This window comes from Plasmodium knowlesi (genome assembly GCF_000006355.2).
Source record: "Plasmodium knowlesi strain H genome assembly, chromosome: 8".
Taxonomy (NCBI): Eukaryota; Apicomplexa; class Aconoidasida; order Haemosporida; family Plasmodiidae; genus Plasmodium; species Plasmodium knowlesi.
Window position 1 is genome coordinate 244,775 of NC_011909.2, and position 18,136 is coordinate 262,910.

At 38.8% G+C, this 18,136-nt stretch overlaps 7 protein-coding genes across 7 annotated transcripts; 2 read left to right on the forward strand and 5 right to left on the reverse strand.

Moving 5' to 3' along the window:
- Window positions 1–600: 600 nt before the first annotated feature.
- On the reverse strand, window positions 601–2,004 carry PKNH_0804900 (CCR4-NOT transcription complex subunit 5, putative; the record flags this gene model as incomplete). The annotated part of the gene is made up of 5 exons (XM_002258654.1): window positions 601–671; window positions 810–969; window positions 1,103–1,163; window positions 1,318–1,465; window positions 1,899–2,004. 5 exons carry the CDS (start codon window positions 2,002–2,004, stop codon window positions 601–603), a joined length of 546 nt encoding a protein of 181 aa, XP_002258690.1.
- A 2,913-nt stretch (window positions 2,005–4,917) lies between these two features.
- Window positions 4,918–5,934, reverse strand: PKNH_0805000 (DNA/RNA-binding protein Alba 3, putative; the record flags this gene model as incomplete). The annotated part of the gene is made up of 3 exons (XM_002258655.1): window positions 4,918–5,027; window positions 5,140–5,302; window positions 5,884–5,934. The coding sequence occupies 3 exons, from the start codon at window positions 5,932–5,934 to the stop codon at window positions 4,918–4,920; spliced, it is 324 nt and encodes a 107-aa protein (XP_002258691.1).
- Window positions 5,935–8,000: 2,066 nt separating this feature from the next.
- On the reverse strand, window positions 8,001–9,255 carry PKNH_0805100 (conserved Plasmodium protein, unknown function; the record flags this gene model as incomplete). Its single annotated transcript, XM_039113969.1, has 6 exons — window positions 8,001–8,057; window positions 8,186–8,212; window positions 8,325–8,368; window positions 8,545–8,611; window positions 8,830–8,921; window positions 9,120–9,255. The coding sequence occupies 6 exons, from the start codon at window positions 9,253–9,255 to the stop codon at window positions 8,001–8,003; spliced, it is 423 nt and encodes a 140-aa protein (XP_038969603.1).
- A 643-nt stretch (window positions 9,256–9,898) lies between these two features.
- PKNH_0805200 (heptatricopeptide repeat-containing protein, putative) lies at window positions 9,899–12,520 on the reverse strand (the record flags this gene model as incomplete). The annotated part of the gene is made up of 1 exon (XM_002258657.1): window positions 9,899–12,520. One exon carries the CDS (start codon window positions 12,518–12,520, stop codon window positions 9,899–9,901), a length of 2,622 nt encoding a protein of 873 aa, XP_002258693.1.
- Window positions 12,521–13,272: 752 nt separating this feature from the next.
- PKNH_0805300 (conserved Plasmodium protein, unknown function) lies at window positions 13,273–14,142 on the forward strand (the record flags this gene model as incomplete). Its single annotated transcript, XM_002258658.1, has 1 exon — window positions 13,273–14,142. One exon carries the CDS (start codon window positions 13,273–13,275, stop codon window positions 14,140–14,142), a length of 870 nt encoding a protein of 289 aa, XP_002258694.1.
- Window positions 14,143–14,674: 532 nt separating this feature from the next.
- Window positions 14,675–15,256, reverse strand: PKNH_0805400 (uncharacterized protein; the record flags this gene model as incomplete). Its single annotated transcript, XM_002258659.1, has 1 exon — window positions 14,675–15,256. The coding sequence occupies one exon, from the start codon at window positions 15,254–15,256 to the stop codon at window positions 14,675–14,677; it is 582 nt and encodes a 193-aa protein (XP_002258695.1).
- Window positions 15,257–16,762: 1,506 nt separating this feature from the next.
- On the forward strand, window positions 16,763–17,920 carry PKNH_0805500 (conserved Plasmodium protein, unknown function; the record flags this gene model as incomplete). Its single annotated transcript, XM_002258660.1, has 2 exons — window positions 16,763–16,873; window positions 16,988–17,920. 2 exons carry the CDS (start codon window positions 16,763–16,765, stop codon window positions 17,918–17,920), a joined length of 1,044 nt encoding a protein of 347 aa, XP_002258696.1.
- Window positions 17,921–18,136: the final 216 nt, after the last annotated feature.

Consider the following 18,136-nt stretch of genomic DNA (forward strand, 5'->3'; position numbering starts at 1 on the left):
ATTTTTTATGAGACTGTTCCGACTTGTACACTAGACCATTTGCAATAAAAGAAAGTTCCGAAGTTGACTCATTCATTTTTGCAACAAGATCATCCCTATTGTAGAATATATAACGAAAAACATGTTGCTCAATGTAGCAGGAAAAGGAACGTCCACCTGAATACCTTTCCAGACGACATCAGTTAGGTGCTGTTTTTTCCGTTTAGGGGTTGTCTAAACGGACTAGATTACCCCTTTACTGTCTAATGAGATCTTTCGAATTGAAAGTGGAAAATGATATGAAATACATCATCCAACTGTGCTGCATGCCCGTGCATACATTTGTTTACTACGAGCCAAGGCATACTAGTGGCAACCTTACATCCATTTTTTTTATTTTAAAGGAGTTAAAAAAAAAAAAAAAAAATTGTGCTTTTTTGCGGTACATTAAAACGTCCTACGATATAGGAATTTGCATTTCCGCCTAACATGTTATCAATTATGAGGTAGCAATAAAAAGATTTATCACCCTTCTAATGGATGCACTGTTCACTTGGCTATACACACCATCAGCAAAAAAAAAAAAAAAAAAAAAAAAAAATATTAGCCGCATACTAGTTTCTACGTCGTTATTTCGTCTTCCAGGTACATGTCTTCAAAAGAGAACGCCTCCTTTAGTTGTTTGGACCAGGCTACGGGAGGGGGGGTAGGCAAAACATAATTACGCGCACACAAAAATACATAAGTGCAAAAATACATACGTGCGAACACGCATTAATACACGCACACAAGGATATGTGTTTGCAATCGCGCAACCGTGCAAACCGTACTCGACTCGTAGTCAAAGGACAAGTAGGTTCCTTGTTCCGTTTTGTCATTCAACATGCGAATGTTTTTATCACACGGCAAAAACCAAGTTGTATATTTTTTGTGATACTTCCAAGACTTTTTCTTCAGTTCCTTCGCCGCCAGGTGTTGCTGATAGGTTCCCTAATTTGGGGGGGGGGGGACATGCGCACGGATAGGTATGCATACGGACAGAGGCACAAGAAGGCTGAATCCTACCCAGGTGGTCATACACATTATTGCTTCCATGTGACTTCTCCCTTCTTGGGGCACTCACCGGTTGATAGTAAAATATAAAAAAGAGCGTGTCCAGTGGAAGCTTTTCGAAAAAATCAGGGCTACAGGGGGAAGGGTACATCCGCATTGATATACAAAAATATGTATATATTCCTGAATGCACATAAGAGTTCAGTACAAAGTTGTGGCAGGGGATGGTTACTCTAGACAAACGATTGGAACCGCCGAGGTGCATTTCCCCCTACTTGCACATACCTTTGAAAATTGGAAAGAGGAGTTGAGGGGAAATACTCACACGGGTTACCACACATTACCCGTGGGGTGTATTGGCGGAAATGATCTCTGTCGCTTTTCTTTATACAATTTGTATAGCTACTATCGATGAGTTCTTGCAGTTTAAGCGCTGCGGAGGAGGGGGGGGGGAAGGAGGTTGTAAGGGAATGAGACATAAAGGAAAAAGCAAACAGAACGAAAAGGTTTTTACAAAAAGTTGTGCCAATATGTTTGGCAAGATAAACTGTAACATGGGGGTGGATTAAACTGCTATGCATAAACGCGGGTTGCACTTTTTTAGAAAAATTCCAAAATAGCAAAGATATTTTTTTCCTCCGTGGGGAGGCCTGGGGGAAGGGATGTTCCCTCATTTCCAACCCGCACGATGGTTCGTTCACTTTGAGAAAAACGACAACATCGAACAACGTTTTCTGCTCAACTGATGAAGTTTCATGTTTGCACACATGACCAAATGAATAAGAACAGAACTGCACAAATAACACAAAGTTTAAATCTATTTTTTATGTGCTTTTTTTTTTTTTTTTTTTTTCCTGCTTCATTACTGTTCCGCTCGAGTAGCCTTTGAGCCGACATAGACAACTTCTCATCCCTGACTTGTTTTTTCTTTTCATCCCCCTTCATCAGATTGGTCCCGCATTCGTCTTCCATAATTTTTTGAAATGTGCGTCTATTTGATGCTGTGTCCAAGAGGAAATTATATTTTCCCCTTTTTCGATTGCACAAAAAAATTACAAAAAATTGGTCTGAAAGTTACAGAAAACGGACTCTTACTCATTTACCCTTCACCGTTGTGTACTATTCAGAAGTACCCCTTTTAGAAAAAAAAAAATCAAATAACACTCAATTGAGGAAAAAAAAAAAAAAAAAAAAAAAAAAAAAAGTGGGAAAGCTTGGAGAATTCAGTTTTTTGGGGGGGAAATTATAAAAATTGGTCAAATCACCTATGGGGTAAACAAAATAACTGTTTGGAAATTTCCAAATAAACAAATCAGCTGGGGAAAAAAAAAAAAAAAAAAAAGGGCACATTCTACCAAAACGAAACTTCTCTTCAGTAGCGAAAAGTAAAAAAAAAAAAAAGAAAAAAATAATTGTAGAAGGGACATGTCAAAATGGTTATCTTGCAGGGAAGTTACATAAGGCACGGTAGACGGGGTACCTACACCAAATTAAGCGAAGTGTGCGCGGGAGTAACTGTATAAAGAAACCAGAAAAAGGGCTAGGACAAGGGAAAGAACAAAGGCAGGGACATTGGAATGGTCATACGTAGGGGTGGCATAACCGTGAGACAAAATGGATGTTACGCGAAAAAAAAAATGTGTACAAAACATTTTGAAAGCACCCTCAGATATGCAATACAGAAGGGAAAAAAAAAAAGAAAGAACAAAAATAGGAATATTGTTGATAAGGAACACGAGAGCACCACTAGGGGGAATCATTTTCCATGCAGTTTTGAATAAGAAAAAAAAAATTACTCCATTTCGGCACATTTTAACTAGCGTGGTTGTTACTTTTCTCCCATCCACTGTGTAGACCTTCCCTTCTGATCATCCGCCGATAAGGACGAGAAGGACACCGTACCGAAGGGGGATTTAAACAGAAGAGAGTCGAGAGGCTCAGTGAGTTGAACTACGCTAAATTCTCAGTATGCAACATTTAAAGGAGAATTATGCAGGTCCCTAAACAACAGGTATGCTGCCCCGATATGATGAACCACCTAACCATAAGAATTATTTTTCCTTTTCGTTTTTCTGCACACATTAGAGGGGAAGAAAGTGCGCGACCCTAGTAGCCCAATCATATTGATTAAAACCAACTCCAAGGAATACCTGTCCTTTGCTTTTACGTGGCAAATACGAAGTAGCGAAAAAATTATAGGCAGGGAAGTGCTCGGGGGGTACCATCAAAATGGAAGCAGGCATACCTACGCATAGTAGTAGCATATGTTTACACATATCTCCCACAATTGTCGTTCTTCATTGGGGGATTATTAGCTCAATATATGCGCGACACCAGTGGGGAATGGAGTTCCCCAATTATACCAACAAAGTTACTGCTCCATTCGCTTCCAAATGGTCCCGTGCCCACAATTGAGTCCTTTCAAACTTTTGTCAACCCACTGGACAAAGCAGGCCCCACAAATGGGTGTACATCTGGTTGTACCGCCTCCCCCTCCTCACCCTCACAAGGGCATAGCAGAATAACATCGAAAAAACGGTTATCACTGCTAATACTTTAAATAGGGCTAAAAGCTGAGGAAACGACTGCTAACCCCCAATTTTTCCCGTTAGTTAAGTGGACCCCCCTCCCCTTTGGCGTCTTTTCCAGAACAATATCCTCATCGCACTGATGCCTTTTAACTTTCCCACCAAATGGGACACTTCCATGCGAAGAGTCCCTACATCCGTTGCCACATTTCTCGTTTAAGAAACATTCCTCCTTGTTGGCTTTTTTTTTTTTTTTTTTTTCTTCTTTCTTTTTTCCAATATGAACTTAATAAAAAAAAAATATGCACATTGTTTATTCTTGGGATGAATTAAAATATGTGAGTTTAATATGTAAGCGTATATAAACATATAAATGCGTATATATATCAGTGTATATAAGCGTATATTCATATGCGTGGGTTTTGTGCTGGTATGAATGTGTATAGCAAGGTGCAGGTGTAAAAGCAGGCATAGGCAGATAAATTGCAGGTATGTACATGTATACACATAAATATATATATGGGTGATTACATATGTATATATGTATATGCGTGTGTTGATTCGTGTGTCCGTTTATCGGAATGTCTTTTTTTTTTTTTTTTTTTTTTTTTTAAATCTCGCACAGGTGTGTTTGTGGTATGTGTACAAATACAAGTAAACGCTTTAAGATAAATCAAATTAAAAGCTTTCACGAGGGAAAAGAAAAAAAATTATTTAAACATGCATGGTGTATGACGGTGAAGGGAAAACGTGAAAAATGAAAGAAGGCAGGAAAAAATAAAAATAACAATACATACACATGAACATATATAGGCACACACGTGGGAGGCCAAAAATAAATATATACAAAAACACATAAATATGGTAAGCAATTATTCCAATTTTTTTTTTTTTTTTTTTTTTGCGTGTATATATATATATATATGTATAAATGAGACTCTCAACAGATTCCTCCGTTCTTCGATTTTGACACTTCTTCTACTTCCTCCGTAACCCCTCGGGCTTCTAATAAGGCTCGTTTACCGCGCACGTCGCCATAAGCATGTGCATAGGGGCATATTCTACTTATACACCATTGCACAACGGGACGAGCGAAAAATCGCTGGGTGACTTCTCAAAAAAAAAAAAAAAAAATAATAAAAAAAGCTAGCGAAAAGTAGTACTCCAGTTAGCTTTTTCTTTTTTTTTTTTTTTTTTTTTTTTTTGAACTCTTCTGTTCAACCGTTTTTCTTCCGTTCTGCTCCTACTTCAAGGTGCAGTTCCCAACATATAAGTTCTTGGCTAGTTCCCAAACGGCGCATGCAGTTTTCTTTTAGCTATTCTATTATCCGCTACATGTTCTTTCCACATCCTTCACTTAACTTGCGACAAAATCTGGGTGTTTCTTCAGAACGATTGTTATTTTCGGTATCCTCCTGTTGATTCGATCTGAGCTAAAGTAGGCCGTTTCAATTTTGATGATTTGTCCTACGGATGAGGGAGTGGCATAGAACGCGGTGAGGTGAATAGTTACATGTGCAGGATTCACATCAACGAAGGGGAAGACCCCGTACGTACAAAAACGTACATATACACTTACCTATATCTTCCTTTTCCATTATGGACGCTGCACCAATTGCAATTTTGGTGGCGCTGCCCAAACCTGTTATTATAACTTCGTCGAATGGGCTTTTTTCCTCATTTCCGGTAAACATTCTTTTTCCGATACGAGCATAGAAGGTTGGCTTTTTCGTCATGGACACCTAAAAAATGGGGTGAAATATACCAAGAGGATGTATACATAAGTCCAGGTGACACGTGTATATGTGTATGTGGAACAGGGCGCGCCCAAGTGCTAAACGTCAAAGAGGGCACGCAAAATATTCATCGTTGCATAAAGGTAAAAGAAATAAAACAGACAGAGTAGCAAAAACAAATTAATGAACAAGAACAATAAGAGGAAAGTTTCAGAGCCAGAGAAAATTTGGCTTCACGTTTAATAACATTTGAAGGATGTTCAACTCAATTTTAAGCTGCGACACACGGTTGAGCAAAAAGGCGAAAAACACAAATCAGTCATACGCGCGTTTTGTGCATGGCAAAAAGGAGTCGCGCCGAAATATAAAATTTTTTTTTTGAATAATTTCGGGCAGGAGAATGAAAAAAGAGGAGGAGGCACATTTCGGTCTAAATTTGGGTCCACATATTGGGGTTCGTATATTTTGGTCATGTTAACTGCTCTGTGTGTGTTGTCCCCTTTATTCATTCTCCACTTTTCGTCGCGCCATATATTTCCCTTTTTTTTATACTCTCTGCATTTCCCCCCTATGGGCGCCGTTATTACCTGAATGGAATTCTCGGCTCGTTCCTGTGACACTTCCTCTGTGCTTGCCATTTTGTATATATAGTGGGGTAGTTCGTGAAAGAGGCAAATACGAATGCGTTTGCGTAGTTGTGCTAGTGCGATGTACACTTGGGGTGATTTTTATGAGCATATGAAGGTGCTATCTACACGTAAGGATGCACTGCTCAAACTGCTTTATCTATGTACGAGCTGCTGGAGTCAACACGTGCGTATAGGCATATATATATATATATGTACGCCTCAGCATATGTATGGATGTACGTAGATATACGTGGAGATGACGTAACAAAAGGAGGCGCAGAACGTTATTTTATATAAACGCAAAAAAGAAAAAAAGGAGGAAAGAAAAAGAAACAAACGAACAAATAGTATAAATAAAAAATAAAGTAATCGATAAAAAAATGAACTGAAAAAGCTCTTTTTTTTTTTTTTATTTGTAGCAGCTTGAATTTTAAAAAAAAATATTCAAATGGGAGGAGATGAAAAACCTTCTAAAGGTACCTCTTCGATAAAATAATATGTAACGTAATCAATTACAAAATGAAGAAGCTCTTGCATAGAAATATTAGCATATAATGCGTAAACATATGTATATATAGTACATAATTACCAAGAGGGGGAAAAAAAAAAAATTTTAAATGGCTTAAAAAAAAAAATGATACGAGTCAATTTAGGGGTAATAGTAATATATTAAAGAAATTGCAGGAGGGGGGCGAAAAACGGAATTAAAAAAATATTGCTTTAAAAAAAAAAAATTGTATACATATATATATATAAAATATTGTACGCTCGGAGATGATATGTTTTTTTCTTATTGCATGGAATTATTAATATACCGATGCTTTGGAATATATAAAAAATATAATTGCTTCTACGTACGTTGCATGGGATGTAGGTGGGCAATAAGTAATATAACCAAATACCGCATATAATGGTAGTGAAGCTTATCATTTTTTCCTTTTCGTTTAGCGCAACGGCGATTAGGCGCTGGGAGTATTTTTTTTTTTTTTTTTTATTTACAATCCCAATCGGGTTTGTTATACTATTCTCTGATATGCTCTAAACTTTGAGCGCGGAGAGTGGCATATGGCCCTGCTGAGGTGCATACGTTTATTATTTTATTTTTTTTTTTTTTTGGCAGGCATGTGCCCACTGCATAGAATCGCCAAAGTGATGAGCTTTTTTATATATATAAAAAATGGCGCTTATCCTGCTATAAAAAATATGCCCGCTATACTCATAAAAAATTTTAGGCATCCCTCAAGCGTACACGTGGAACGCCTAAACTTTTTTCTGTCAATACTCACAGAAGAAGGAAGCACAGATTGTGGTACTTCACATTCCAAGTTCTAGCCTTATTTTTGCTTTTTTTAATTCTTTCGGAATAGCGAAAAGGCAAAATATCACCATTGCTGAGGGGTAGTCGGCAACTAAATGTAAGAAAAAAAAAAAAAATTGATACGGCGTAAAAAGATGAACCTGTATTCGTGTTGAAAAGAAAAAAAATTTAGCAACAAAATGGAATCATCTAATGGAATAAAACAATGTAAAGCAAAGCTGCGTCATTCCTTTATCATAAATTTTATAACAGAATTGTGAATGGAAAAAGGATTTTCTCTTTAAGTTTATTTTATTTTATTTTTTTTCTTTTTTGCCGTAAAAACCATGTAAGTTGACCCCCCCAAAAAAGATTGAAGGGAGTACTTTTCGTTCGTTTTTTTGTGAGCACTCCCCCCCTTCCTGTGGGGTGGGTCCAAGACACTTCCAATTTGCAGCACAAGGTGGGGTCATAAATATTCGTGAGCTGTTGCACATTGCAGTGGTAGAGGTTGGTGGAGGAAGCCCACATAAAGCGGGACACAACTTACACGCATCGTGTAGATCTTAGGTCTAAATATTTACTCGTGCAGGAGGAAGAGCAGGGGTGGTAGGGGTGATAGTCGTAAGAACAACGGAGGGAGATTCATTCCCCCCCACATTTTCACATTTATTGCAGTATTGCTGTAAAAAACATTTCCTATAGAAGGAAAAAAAAAAAAAAAAAAAAAAAAAAGCCCCCCCCTCCTTTGTCGCTTCCCCTAACCCTACCGCAAATTTCACTCGGCGGAAAAACTTTCATAAAATTTTACATGCGCGTCCACTTCATCTAAAAACTGAAATAAAGTCGTTTCAAGTTGGCATAACTGTGTATGTGCGTTGAAAACAGCAGTGCCTATGTGCTTTGTCTTTTCGCCTGCATATTTTACTTCCTTATTTTTTTTTTTTTTTTTTTGTACTTTACCCTATCTAAGAATCTCTTTTGCTCTATCTGAGAAGGGTGGAAATTTTGTTCGCAGGTGTGCCTACGTCAGGTGCGCGTGTAAGTTGGTTGGGCCCTCACCCTGTCAACAAGTCAAAATAAAACCGTTTAGTCGAAATACCGGTTCGAAGGAATCCACTAGGTTGCGTAAAACGTCTATCACAGCTGCAAATGAAGGAAGAGCATTTTTTTTTTTTTTTCTTCATTAGGATGGAAAGACAAGGTAAAACACGCAATGGGTGCATAGCAGTTGTAGCTGTCCTTTTTCTTCCCTCCCATTTTTAAGAGCATTCCAATTGTAATTTTTGTGAGCAGAAAAATTTCCCATTTTTTCAAGTTACAAATGTTTGATGGGTCATCCACTTCATCCAAATATTTCTTGTACAATTCGCCAGGCGGGACATCCTCCTGCAATTTGCATGCGACATATTTCAACGTTCCACGTGAACTCAATAAATAGGGGTTACCAAATAAGAGGTAACCATCTAAGTGTTCATGCAAAAATGAGGTACACTTGATGCGGCATAAATGTGCCTGTAAAAAACAGAACATAGTCACCCGCCCACTAAATTTGTAAATTCAAAAGGGTCCATTTGTGCATTTTCCTTGTCGAAATTCTTCCTCACCGTTGGTTGGAGAATAATTAATGGTGCGTCCACAACCCCCGTCTCCCCTTTTAACTGTAACTTAAACGCTTTTTGCTTTTTGTCATCGTACGCTTATGGGAAAAAAAAAATATATATATATATATATATTCATGTGAATTGTCTTCTACTCATAGATTGGTTGCACTATACATCTATTAACAGAGCTGTTTCCACCTTACACATGCATTAAACCATCAGCACATCGTTGCTACACTAAACCAACCGAGAAGAGGGATATCCCCTTCCCCTGTGTTCTCCTCATTTCGTACACAGGCCTATATTCAAGTCGCCAGGCTGGTGATTCTCTCCACTCGCAAGGGATGGACCTTCCCCACCCTTTAAGAAGGACACTACGCATTGACAAAGCACCGCGAAAAGCAAGATTTTCAAAATCGGGCCATTCATATTTTCCTTAGGGGTATTTCACCAAATGAGGGTATGCGTATTGTAGACAGAAAACTTACAGAGCACGTGTTTCACCACTTCTCCAAAGGAGAAACATACAGGGACACAATGGTCGCACAAAATTGACACAAAAACAAGTCGTCAATAATTTAACGTCAAAGGAGAACTTCCTACAATTTAAGAAAGTTACATGAAATATTTTTCGAAAACATACAAAAGGAACGTACTGTTACGAATTTTAAAACGTGGGAACAATTTAAACAAAATAAGTTCCTCATCGGTGTGTCCCTTCATTTGGGGCAGATAGACAAGGGGGGGGTTGGAGGCAAAGCGAAGGCTTGCTCCCTTCGCCACTAACTATCGGTGTATGTACAAAAAAAAAAAAAAAAAAAAAAAAAAAAATTATTGCAAAAAAAATAAAATAACGAGCTGGGGGACCCATATCTTTGCAAAAATAGCCCCCCCCCTCAGTTGTACAAACACTTTTCCGGCATAAATGCAGCAGACGCATTAAATATGTTTAAAAATGTATGCATGTGATTATGCGCCACTTTGCAACTTTCTTCGAAGCATTTCACATGGATGCATGAAGTGTCACACCTCACGGGCCTGAAGAGAACCTTCGTCGACTCCCTTAAACAATTCAACCCTGCCCGTCCAGGACGTTCTGCCGAAGCGTCCTAATGGAGTCCATCTTCTCCTCGTAACTCATACACCTCCAGGAATAAAACGGAATAACAATTATGCTGTACCCCTTTATCAGCAAATAATTTATTTTTACTAATGTCTCCGACTTAACGAAATAATTATTGTTCTGAAAAATTTCATATGGATTGTACGACATGTCGCAAATTAGAAGGAGCTGTTTTTTCTCTGTCTTCACATTTCTTCCTTGAGGGGTATCGTCCTTTTCCTGCGTTTCTGGCAGTCCACTTGGGTAGGAACCTACCACCGCTGCGTTTCTCACGTCAGAAGATCCAGCGGAATCATGTACCTCCTCCTCCCTCAGTTCATTGCGCACACTCATTCCCCTTAAGAAGTCCAACTCGGTGCCTTGCCCCAGGGAGTAGAAAAAATCCTGCGGCTCCAGAAACAAGTAAGCCACATAGTTGTCAAGCTCCAACAGCGATATTGTGTACACATCCTCCTTAAAGTACATCTTCACATTTTTTGTAAAATTCTGAACAATTCCAAATAATTCTAATGTCAGAATTTTATTTGGCACACGCTCCTTCATGGCGTAAGGGAATGTATACACCATAGGGGAGTTATCCTCTGGTGGAGCTGGTTCTTCCTCGGCGGCTGAATCGAAAAGGTGTCTGCTTTTCCCCCACAGGGTGATACCCTTGTAAAAGTACTCCACAAAATTATAAACACTTTGGTCCTCTATGAGGTAGCCCACCTGTTCATCTTTACTCCTTATCCTTATCAAGGCATAATGCTCTAAGCATTTTTGGATTGACAAGTTATGCACACGCTTCAACTCAGCATTCAATAAATTCAAAATAAAGCACAGCACCAAACTGTGATTATCCACATTCTCAGAGGAGTGGAAAATACAAAAATAGCGCTGCAATAATTGTTCACAAAAATCCGTATCCTCATTGATATAAAATAGGCACTTCTTTCTCCCATTCGCAGAATTGACGGAACTGCAATTTAAAAGTGACAAGTTCCATATGATTGGAGTTTTAAATAAAGCGGAAAAAATTTTTACTAAACAATTGAAATTTAAGTATTCCTTTAAAAGAATAATTTCTCGACTTATGCAATTTAAAAAATATTTCAACTTGTCTTCATACTCACTTACACAATTCTGTAGAAGAAGATTCACCAGACATTCAAATAGGTCTACATTCAAGTGGCACACCGAATTGGGATTTAGTTTCTCCTTCAAATTGTATCGCAGATAATGCTGGTTTAGTTCTTCTTCTGAAAAAATTCGGTTCTTCATTTCGCTTCCGCATGTGTTTGGTTTGTTTAAAGTCCGCTCCAAAATAGGGATGTAAAATTGGGAACTGCTCTGCACATCATGAATGGGACTGTACTCAGTCGTAAGGTGGCCTAGTTGAAACGGATCTCCCCATTCGTCATCTCCCGGTGGCGTGCCACTCTCTGTGCCCTGTTCTGCCATTTTATTACTAACCATATCAGAGAGCAAAACATTCGTCCCATCACTCGTCCCGTCGCTCGATAATTGGGGAGCTTCTTTCGCATCCTGAAAAATGTCAAAATTTACCTTACCGTTCAGGTGATTTCCCCTACCATGAATAAACAAAAAATTTTGCACACAGGACAAAATTTGGTCGTACTTAAACTCGACGTTGACATGGTTTACGCAATTCACACAGGATAATATTTTGATCACTTTTATAGCAACGGGAAATGCTAAATGGGACAAGTTCACATTCGTAACAAATTTATCAGTAACGTGCGAGTGAACTCCTAGCCTGTTTAACGAAATTATGAACTCGGCCAGCTGCACATTGTTTAAGTGCGGAACGAACGTGGGAATTCTCTCCACAAGAAGGGAGTTTATGTCTTTATTTACAAAGTCAAACTTGGAATACACATGTGCAATTTTTACCAACTGCTCACCATTCAACTTGTTCTGATTTTTTACAAAAATCTCCACAGAGGAGTACAATAGCATGTCTTTTTTAATGTCCAAATAGGCGAGCGAAATCAACACATTGATCAAATTCTCCACGTCAAACAAGTGTAGCAAATTCAAAGTTGCAATGGCTATTCGGTTAAACAGATTTACATCTCTTATATGCACTTTACAAAAACTTAAACTTAAAATAGATAAATTCTCAGGAGTTGCCAAGTTGATTTTGTTCAAAAACGAAATGGATAACGATGCATACAGGGGAATATACACCAGATTTAACTTGGAACATAAAAAGGAAATGTCACATATCTCTTTCATTGAATATTTGCATGTCTGTACAGATATCTGGTGCAAAACGTTTTTTACCATATTTTCTTCTTCATTCAGCTTGTTGTTTATTTCCAAAGATTTTAACACCCTATAACAGTCCTTTGCGTCAAATGAACCTATTTCATCATTAATCCTCTTTTTAAACATTTCGTACATGGCTTTATTTTCGTTCGATATTCTTAATATGTCAAATGCGTAATTGCCTAGGCTCTTCGCTGATAATTTTGCTACATCCCTCTCACTTGGCACAAACACGCTTCTCTTATGACACCAGAAAAAAAGGCCCCTCCTTTCATTTCTGCCCCTTACACATTTTATCATTTTGTCAGCTCCTTAGGAAATTTCGGGACCTGCGGCGAGCAGTTGCTACGTCTGATAATAATGCTTCATTTTTTCTTTCTCTCTGAATGACCAACGGTTGCTGCTACACGATGCAGAGAGTTGGGCATTCCCATTTGGAAATGAACAAATCGAGCGAATGGCAAATCCTATGTGAGGACGAAATTATATGTAAATTTGCAAGCCACGTGCACCCACGGGTGAACGAACACCTTCCTGCCCTCAAAAGTAAAAAAAAAAAAAAAAAAAAAAAAAAAGCAACTACATCAGGGGGATGTACGTCCTCAACGTTCGTTAAATTGTATTATGTCCCGCTTTATTATTGTGTTCATAGGGGTACCATCAGTATTATGCGTTCTACATAAGGGCATATCTCGGCTGTGCACCCTTATCACTGCGTTATCGCCTTTTCCACCCCACAATCGGTTGAACGACAACAACCCTCACTGTTCGTAATTTATTTATTTTTTTTTTATTTTTCCGTCGTGAAGTATTGATTGCATTTGACGCAACCCTGCTAACTATTTTTGTTATACTTTCGAATGCATATAAGTTTGTGTTCACGTAACATTCTCCGCTTTACAATAATGTTCTCACAACCGTTGACGTACTTTCCTTGATTTGTATAATCCATCCAAACTTGGCAACCATGTAGGACGATTTTTACCTGAGCAGCTAGCTGTTTTTTTTTTTTTTTTTTTTTTTTTTTTTTTTTTTTTTTGTAATTATTCCCAATGGCGGCGTTTAAACCTTACAAGTTCGTCCTTTTTGACAAAAACGTAAAAAATAGTAACTTGTACAAGCAGATAATTGCACACCTAGACTTGTCAATTCTTTGTAAAGAAATTTATGTAAGTGAAAAGTTTTGCCATTTCAAATACGATCATGTGAGTAGGAACAAATTAGTGTACTTTTCAGATCACAACTTGATCGACAAATTGAAACGCCCCTCGCTCGACCGCAACATCGAGGAGAACCTTCGACAGTTCGCTTCCAGAGATATGCAGCATGCTCATGACTGCACAGATGAGGAAGACAAATTTGAATCGAAAAAACGGCATACGGACTCAACGATAGAGAAAGAAAGCGAAATGCTCAAGAACAAAATGCATAAAAATGATGAAAAGAATATGAACACCCTCGTAAGTTTTTTTACCTATGATGAAAAAGAGAAAGACCAATTTTTTAACACATTAAATTTGAACAGAAAATACGAGGTGGACCACATAAACATTTTATCCTTGAGCAATTGCGACTTCATTGTTGATGCCCTTAGGAGGCAACCATGCAAACAGAGAATTTCGATATTCTGCCCATATTACATAATTCATGATGAAGGTAGCGATCGTGGTGGCCATGGTGATGCCCATTTGGATGGCTCCCCCGGCAATTTCGAAGGAGGAAAGGGTGTCCCAAAAAGGCTTTCGGACTTTTTATACACCATAGTTAGCGACTTTCTCCCCATGAGTTACAAGCACATTCTTATGTCCGACCTCATCCGAGCCATTATTGTAAACTCTGAACTGTGCCAGGGACGAGGGAGGGAGGATGTGGAGGTTTTGAAATTTATGGACATGATGCAGATTATAGGGAAGGCCGCATAATAGATGGGATTATTCCCATTCTATGAATATTTTCTCACCAGTTTGTGTGTCCAGGAGTTAGGGGTTATGATCATCCCATCAAAAGTACCTCCCACATGGATGTAGAAATATTTACACTCCTCTACTACCATATATAAGGGCCGCTTATGAAACCAAAGACCCGTGACCATCTACTCACCGGCAACATTGTCAGAGTAGCGGGAAAATCGCAATTTAATTATGACAAAGAGGTGCTGTTTTGTAATTGCGTGAATTGAATACACACGTTTGCACAGCGTGGCTGCAAGAAGAATCAAATGGACAGGGCACGAAATGAATAAGCGAACGTGTGGGCAAAGTTGGGTGGCCCTATACGACATGATTACATAAAAATTGGGGGAAACCCATATAGGGGTATAAAAAAAATAAATAAATGAGCCTGGCACAGAAGGGATACACTGACTAAGGAGGGAAGCACGCAACACATGTAAATGGTATATCCCCCCCCTCTTAACCTCAAGCGTACAAATAGGAATGCGCAAACAGAACGCAATCAATCCTCAGTTTCCTTCGAATCAATTAATTTCCATTTCTTTAAAACATTAATGAGGGTCTGCTCGGAAAAATTATCTCCGCCTAGCTCGTCAAAACCAATAATGGAATGCTCAGTTTTTCCATTCTGAATAAGCATCAAGGTAGGAATGCACCAAATTTTCAAACGCTCACAGAGAAAAGGAGATTTCTCAGCATTAATCTTAATAAAATTAATATGTAGAAATTTCTTGGACATGCTGATCAATTTGCTGTCCAAATATTCACACCTCCAGGTGGTATTCCTGTAAAAATGGCAACATACATTTTTCGAACTTTTACAGATTTCGAAAAATTCTTTTTCTGATAAAACTTCCTTATATATTCCATGTCCCTTTTTTAACAAATTTAAATTTTCATTATGTTTATTTTTAAGTTCTTGTAATCTTTTATTTTTTATAAATTCTAGTTCTTCATCATTATCATCGTATATTTTTCTTTCCAGTTTTTCGTATCTCTTAATTTCCAGGTCTATTTCGTTTTCTTTATCGCGCAGCGCATCCAGCAGGTGCTTTTCTATGTTTCTCGTCACTTTGTTATTCATTTTTTGCTCCCCCTTTTTTTCTTCTACATGCGTCTGCTTCCGTCTGATTGCTTCTTCTTTGCGTCCTTCTCCCTGCGCCTTTATCGGATGGCTTTCTTTTATTTGTTCCACACAAGGTACATATGCGCAATGTGCTTCATCAAATTGTGTGCCTGATTTGGACTTGGGCCTCCCCTGCGCCTTGGCAAAAGTGCGCACTAACGCATGGGCATGTAAAAATGTAAAAATGTAGAAATATATTTTTACAAAATTGCTTACTTATACCCGTGCACGTTTATCCGTTCATGACAGCACAAACTTTTGTGAAGTCGTCCCTCGATGTGCGCACTGCTGTAAGGCGTATACAATGCTACGGTCTTGCGTGTTCCTAACCGTTTAACGATTGAAGCGACAGGCAAATTGGGCAGACCAAATGGGAAGGCAGCTTTCCCAAACGATCACGTGCCTTGCATTCCACACATGTCCAACGAACTCACCAAATGGTACACTATAGCACACTACCGCGCGAACGTATGGAAATAAAAAAAATTTCATACGCGCATTTCCACCCCTCAGCTAAAAAAAGGAGTAAAATTCACGAATGTGGACTCTACCAAAGTGTTCGTTGCTTAAGAATTCTTTTTATGAAAAAAAAAAAAAAAAAAGAAGAAGCAAATTACCAAGCACAGGTGCAGTGCGCTACACGCGTTTGAATTTTTTTTTTTTCCCCAATATGCTGTGCTGTATTCCTCTTTTACAAAAACCAGGGACGACAAATTGCCACAAGTACTAGCCAGGCCCTCCCATTAGCTATGCATTACCCATAATTTTTAGCGAGGTGAAGAGGACATTTTTTTTTTTTTTTTTAAACATTGCTTTTGCCCCTCTGGCGCAAGAGCATGCGCCCCCCTTACACGCGCTAGAGCCATGTGAACTGTACGACCTGTATGCTACGAATTCCCCCGCATGTGCATGCGTCGGGCTATAATATGAGGTGCATCGTTCCCTCTTCCGGAAAAAAACCCTCCCCTTGGCTGTGGTCTACATTTCACCCTCGTTTTCCAAAATGGTTCACAGCAACACTATGTGCTTGGCTAAACGTGCCACATCACGTACAGATTTTTTTATTTTTTCCAACATTTGTCAGATTATAAACTTTTTTTTTTTTTCTTTTTGACCATTCTACATTTTCTCCTTTTTGGAAAAAACGAAGCAACGTAAATGCGCGCCCCTAGCGGATAAACCTTTTCCAAAAATTGTAATTTCTTTTTTCAACCTTTTAAAAGGGCAAAGCATCCGAGTATAGGTGACGTTGAATTGTTACTCCCTTCTCCTGCCACCTGTACTTAAATGTAAGAGGGCATACTTGTATACTTCCTTGTGGATGTATGTATGTTCCTCTTTTGCGTATTCCTCGTTGCGTTTTTTCTTCCGTATGTATATGCCTTAATAAGTCTCACTACTCCTTATTTACCGTGTGCCGACTTCTGCTCATCCGCTCATCAACATTTCATCGGAGCGAACAAAATGAAAGTCGAAAGGAACAATAGCGATGTCACCGACCCGTTCGCGGCGTCCCAGATTATAGGCGATAAGCTCCTGCAAGGCTGGACCTTGCTGAATGAGTGTTGTCATATGGTAAGATGCACATGAAGTGAACATACTCAGGTGCCAATTGGCACTTGTGCATGGGAAATGTTCCCCAACGTGTTCGCTCCCCCAAATGTGACCGCTTTCCCACCCTGATCGCAGTGCATGGTGACACCTCTCATTAAGCAGAAGAACAAAGAGGAGCGATTCTGTGCCAAGTGCAACGTATACATTCTGCCGGAAAAACAACAAGGGGATGAAATCCTCACCAACAAGGGAAAGAGCAACATGGATGAAAAGAAGGAGGTCGAAGGAGATTGCCAAAGGGATGTTCCATTAGAGGGCTCCCAAAATTTGGCGGCCGAAACGAAGACTACAAATGTGGAAGCCCATCCAGATGTCTGCACAGAGAATTGTCCCGACGCAGATACATATGGAGACCCCCTTTTTCAGGAAAAAATATCCCCCATAAAATTTATCAAGGAAATAAAGCTCCAGAATGATGAATTCAACCAAATCTTAAACAAGAATAAAATCACAAGAGAAGAAACAGATAATTTGATAGAGTATAAAAAATACATAAAGGAAAGGTGCGGGTATGACCTCGGCGAATGGATGAACAGTAACAGAAGTTCCATCAATGAGATGGAAATAAACAGTCAAAAAGAAAGCCAAGATAAATCAACAAATTTATCCAACAAGGATATAAATCCCGATGTGCAGGGTAAAGGAAGAGACATGTTTCAAAATACGGAAACGAAACATAACCGTGTACATATACAAGGACACACAATTCAGAAACGGGATTATTTAAATGACTCTACACAAAGACGTGCAGATCTTATAATCTCGAAGGAGAATTATTTCCCTAGTGGAGGTATCGATTTTGACAAGTATACAAATTACAAGGTAGACTTTATGATTCTGGATAAAGCTAAGGATACTTTCATGCAAAAATTGGATAAATATGTCGAACAGCTAAGCACCTGTGATAGTAAGAGTGACGAGAAAGAGTACATCGGCCAAGTCGCCATTGTCGTGGATGTACTAGAAAGGTTAAACAACTTAAAGAGAAACATTCACATCGTAATTTAGCGGACACGCATAAGGGTATACAACTATTTGTGTGTGTGTGGAGGTATACCACCCCCTTCAATACTATACAACAGATCCAAACTACCTACATGATGAATACCATTGCAGGCCACTTTCAATGCCAACCGTTTTTATCAAACATCGGTGTTCACAAATTCAAAATTGATTCGTTTTTTTTTTTGAAATCCTATAAAGGGGATTTTGCCAAGGTGGCCA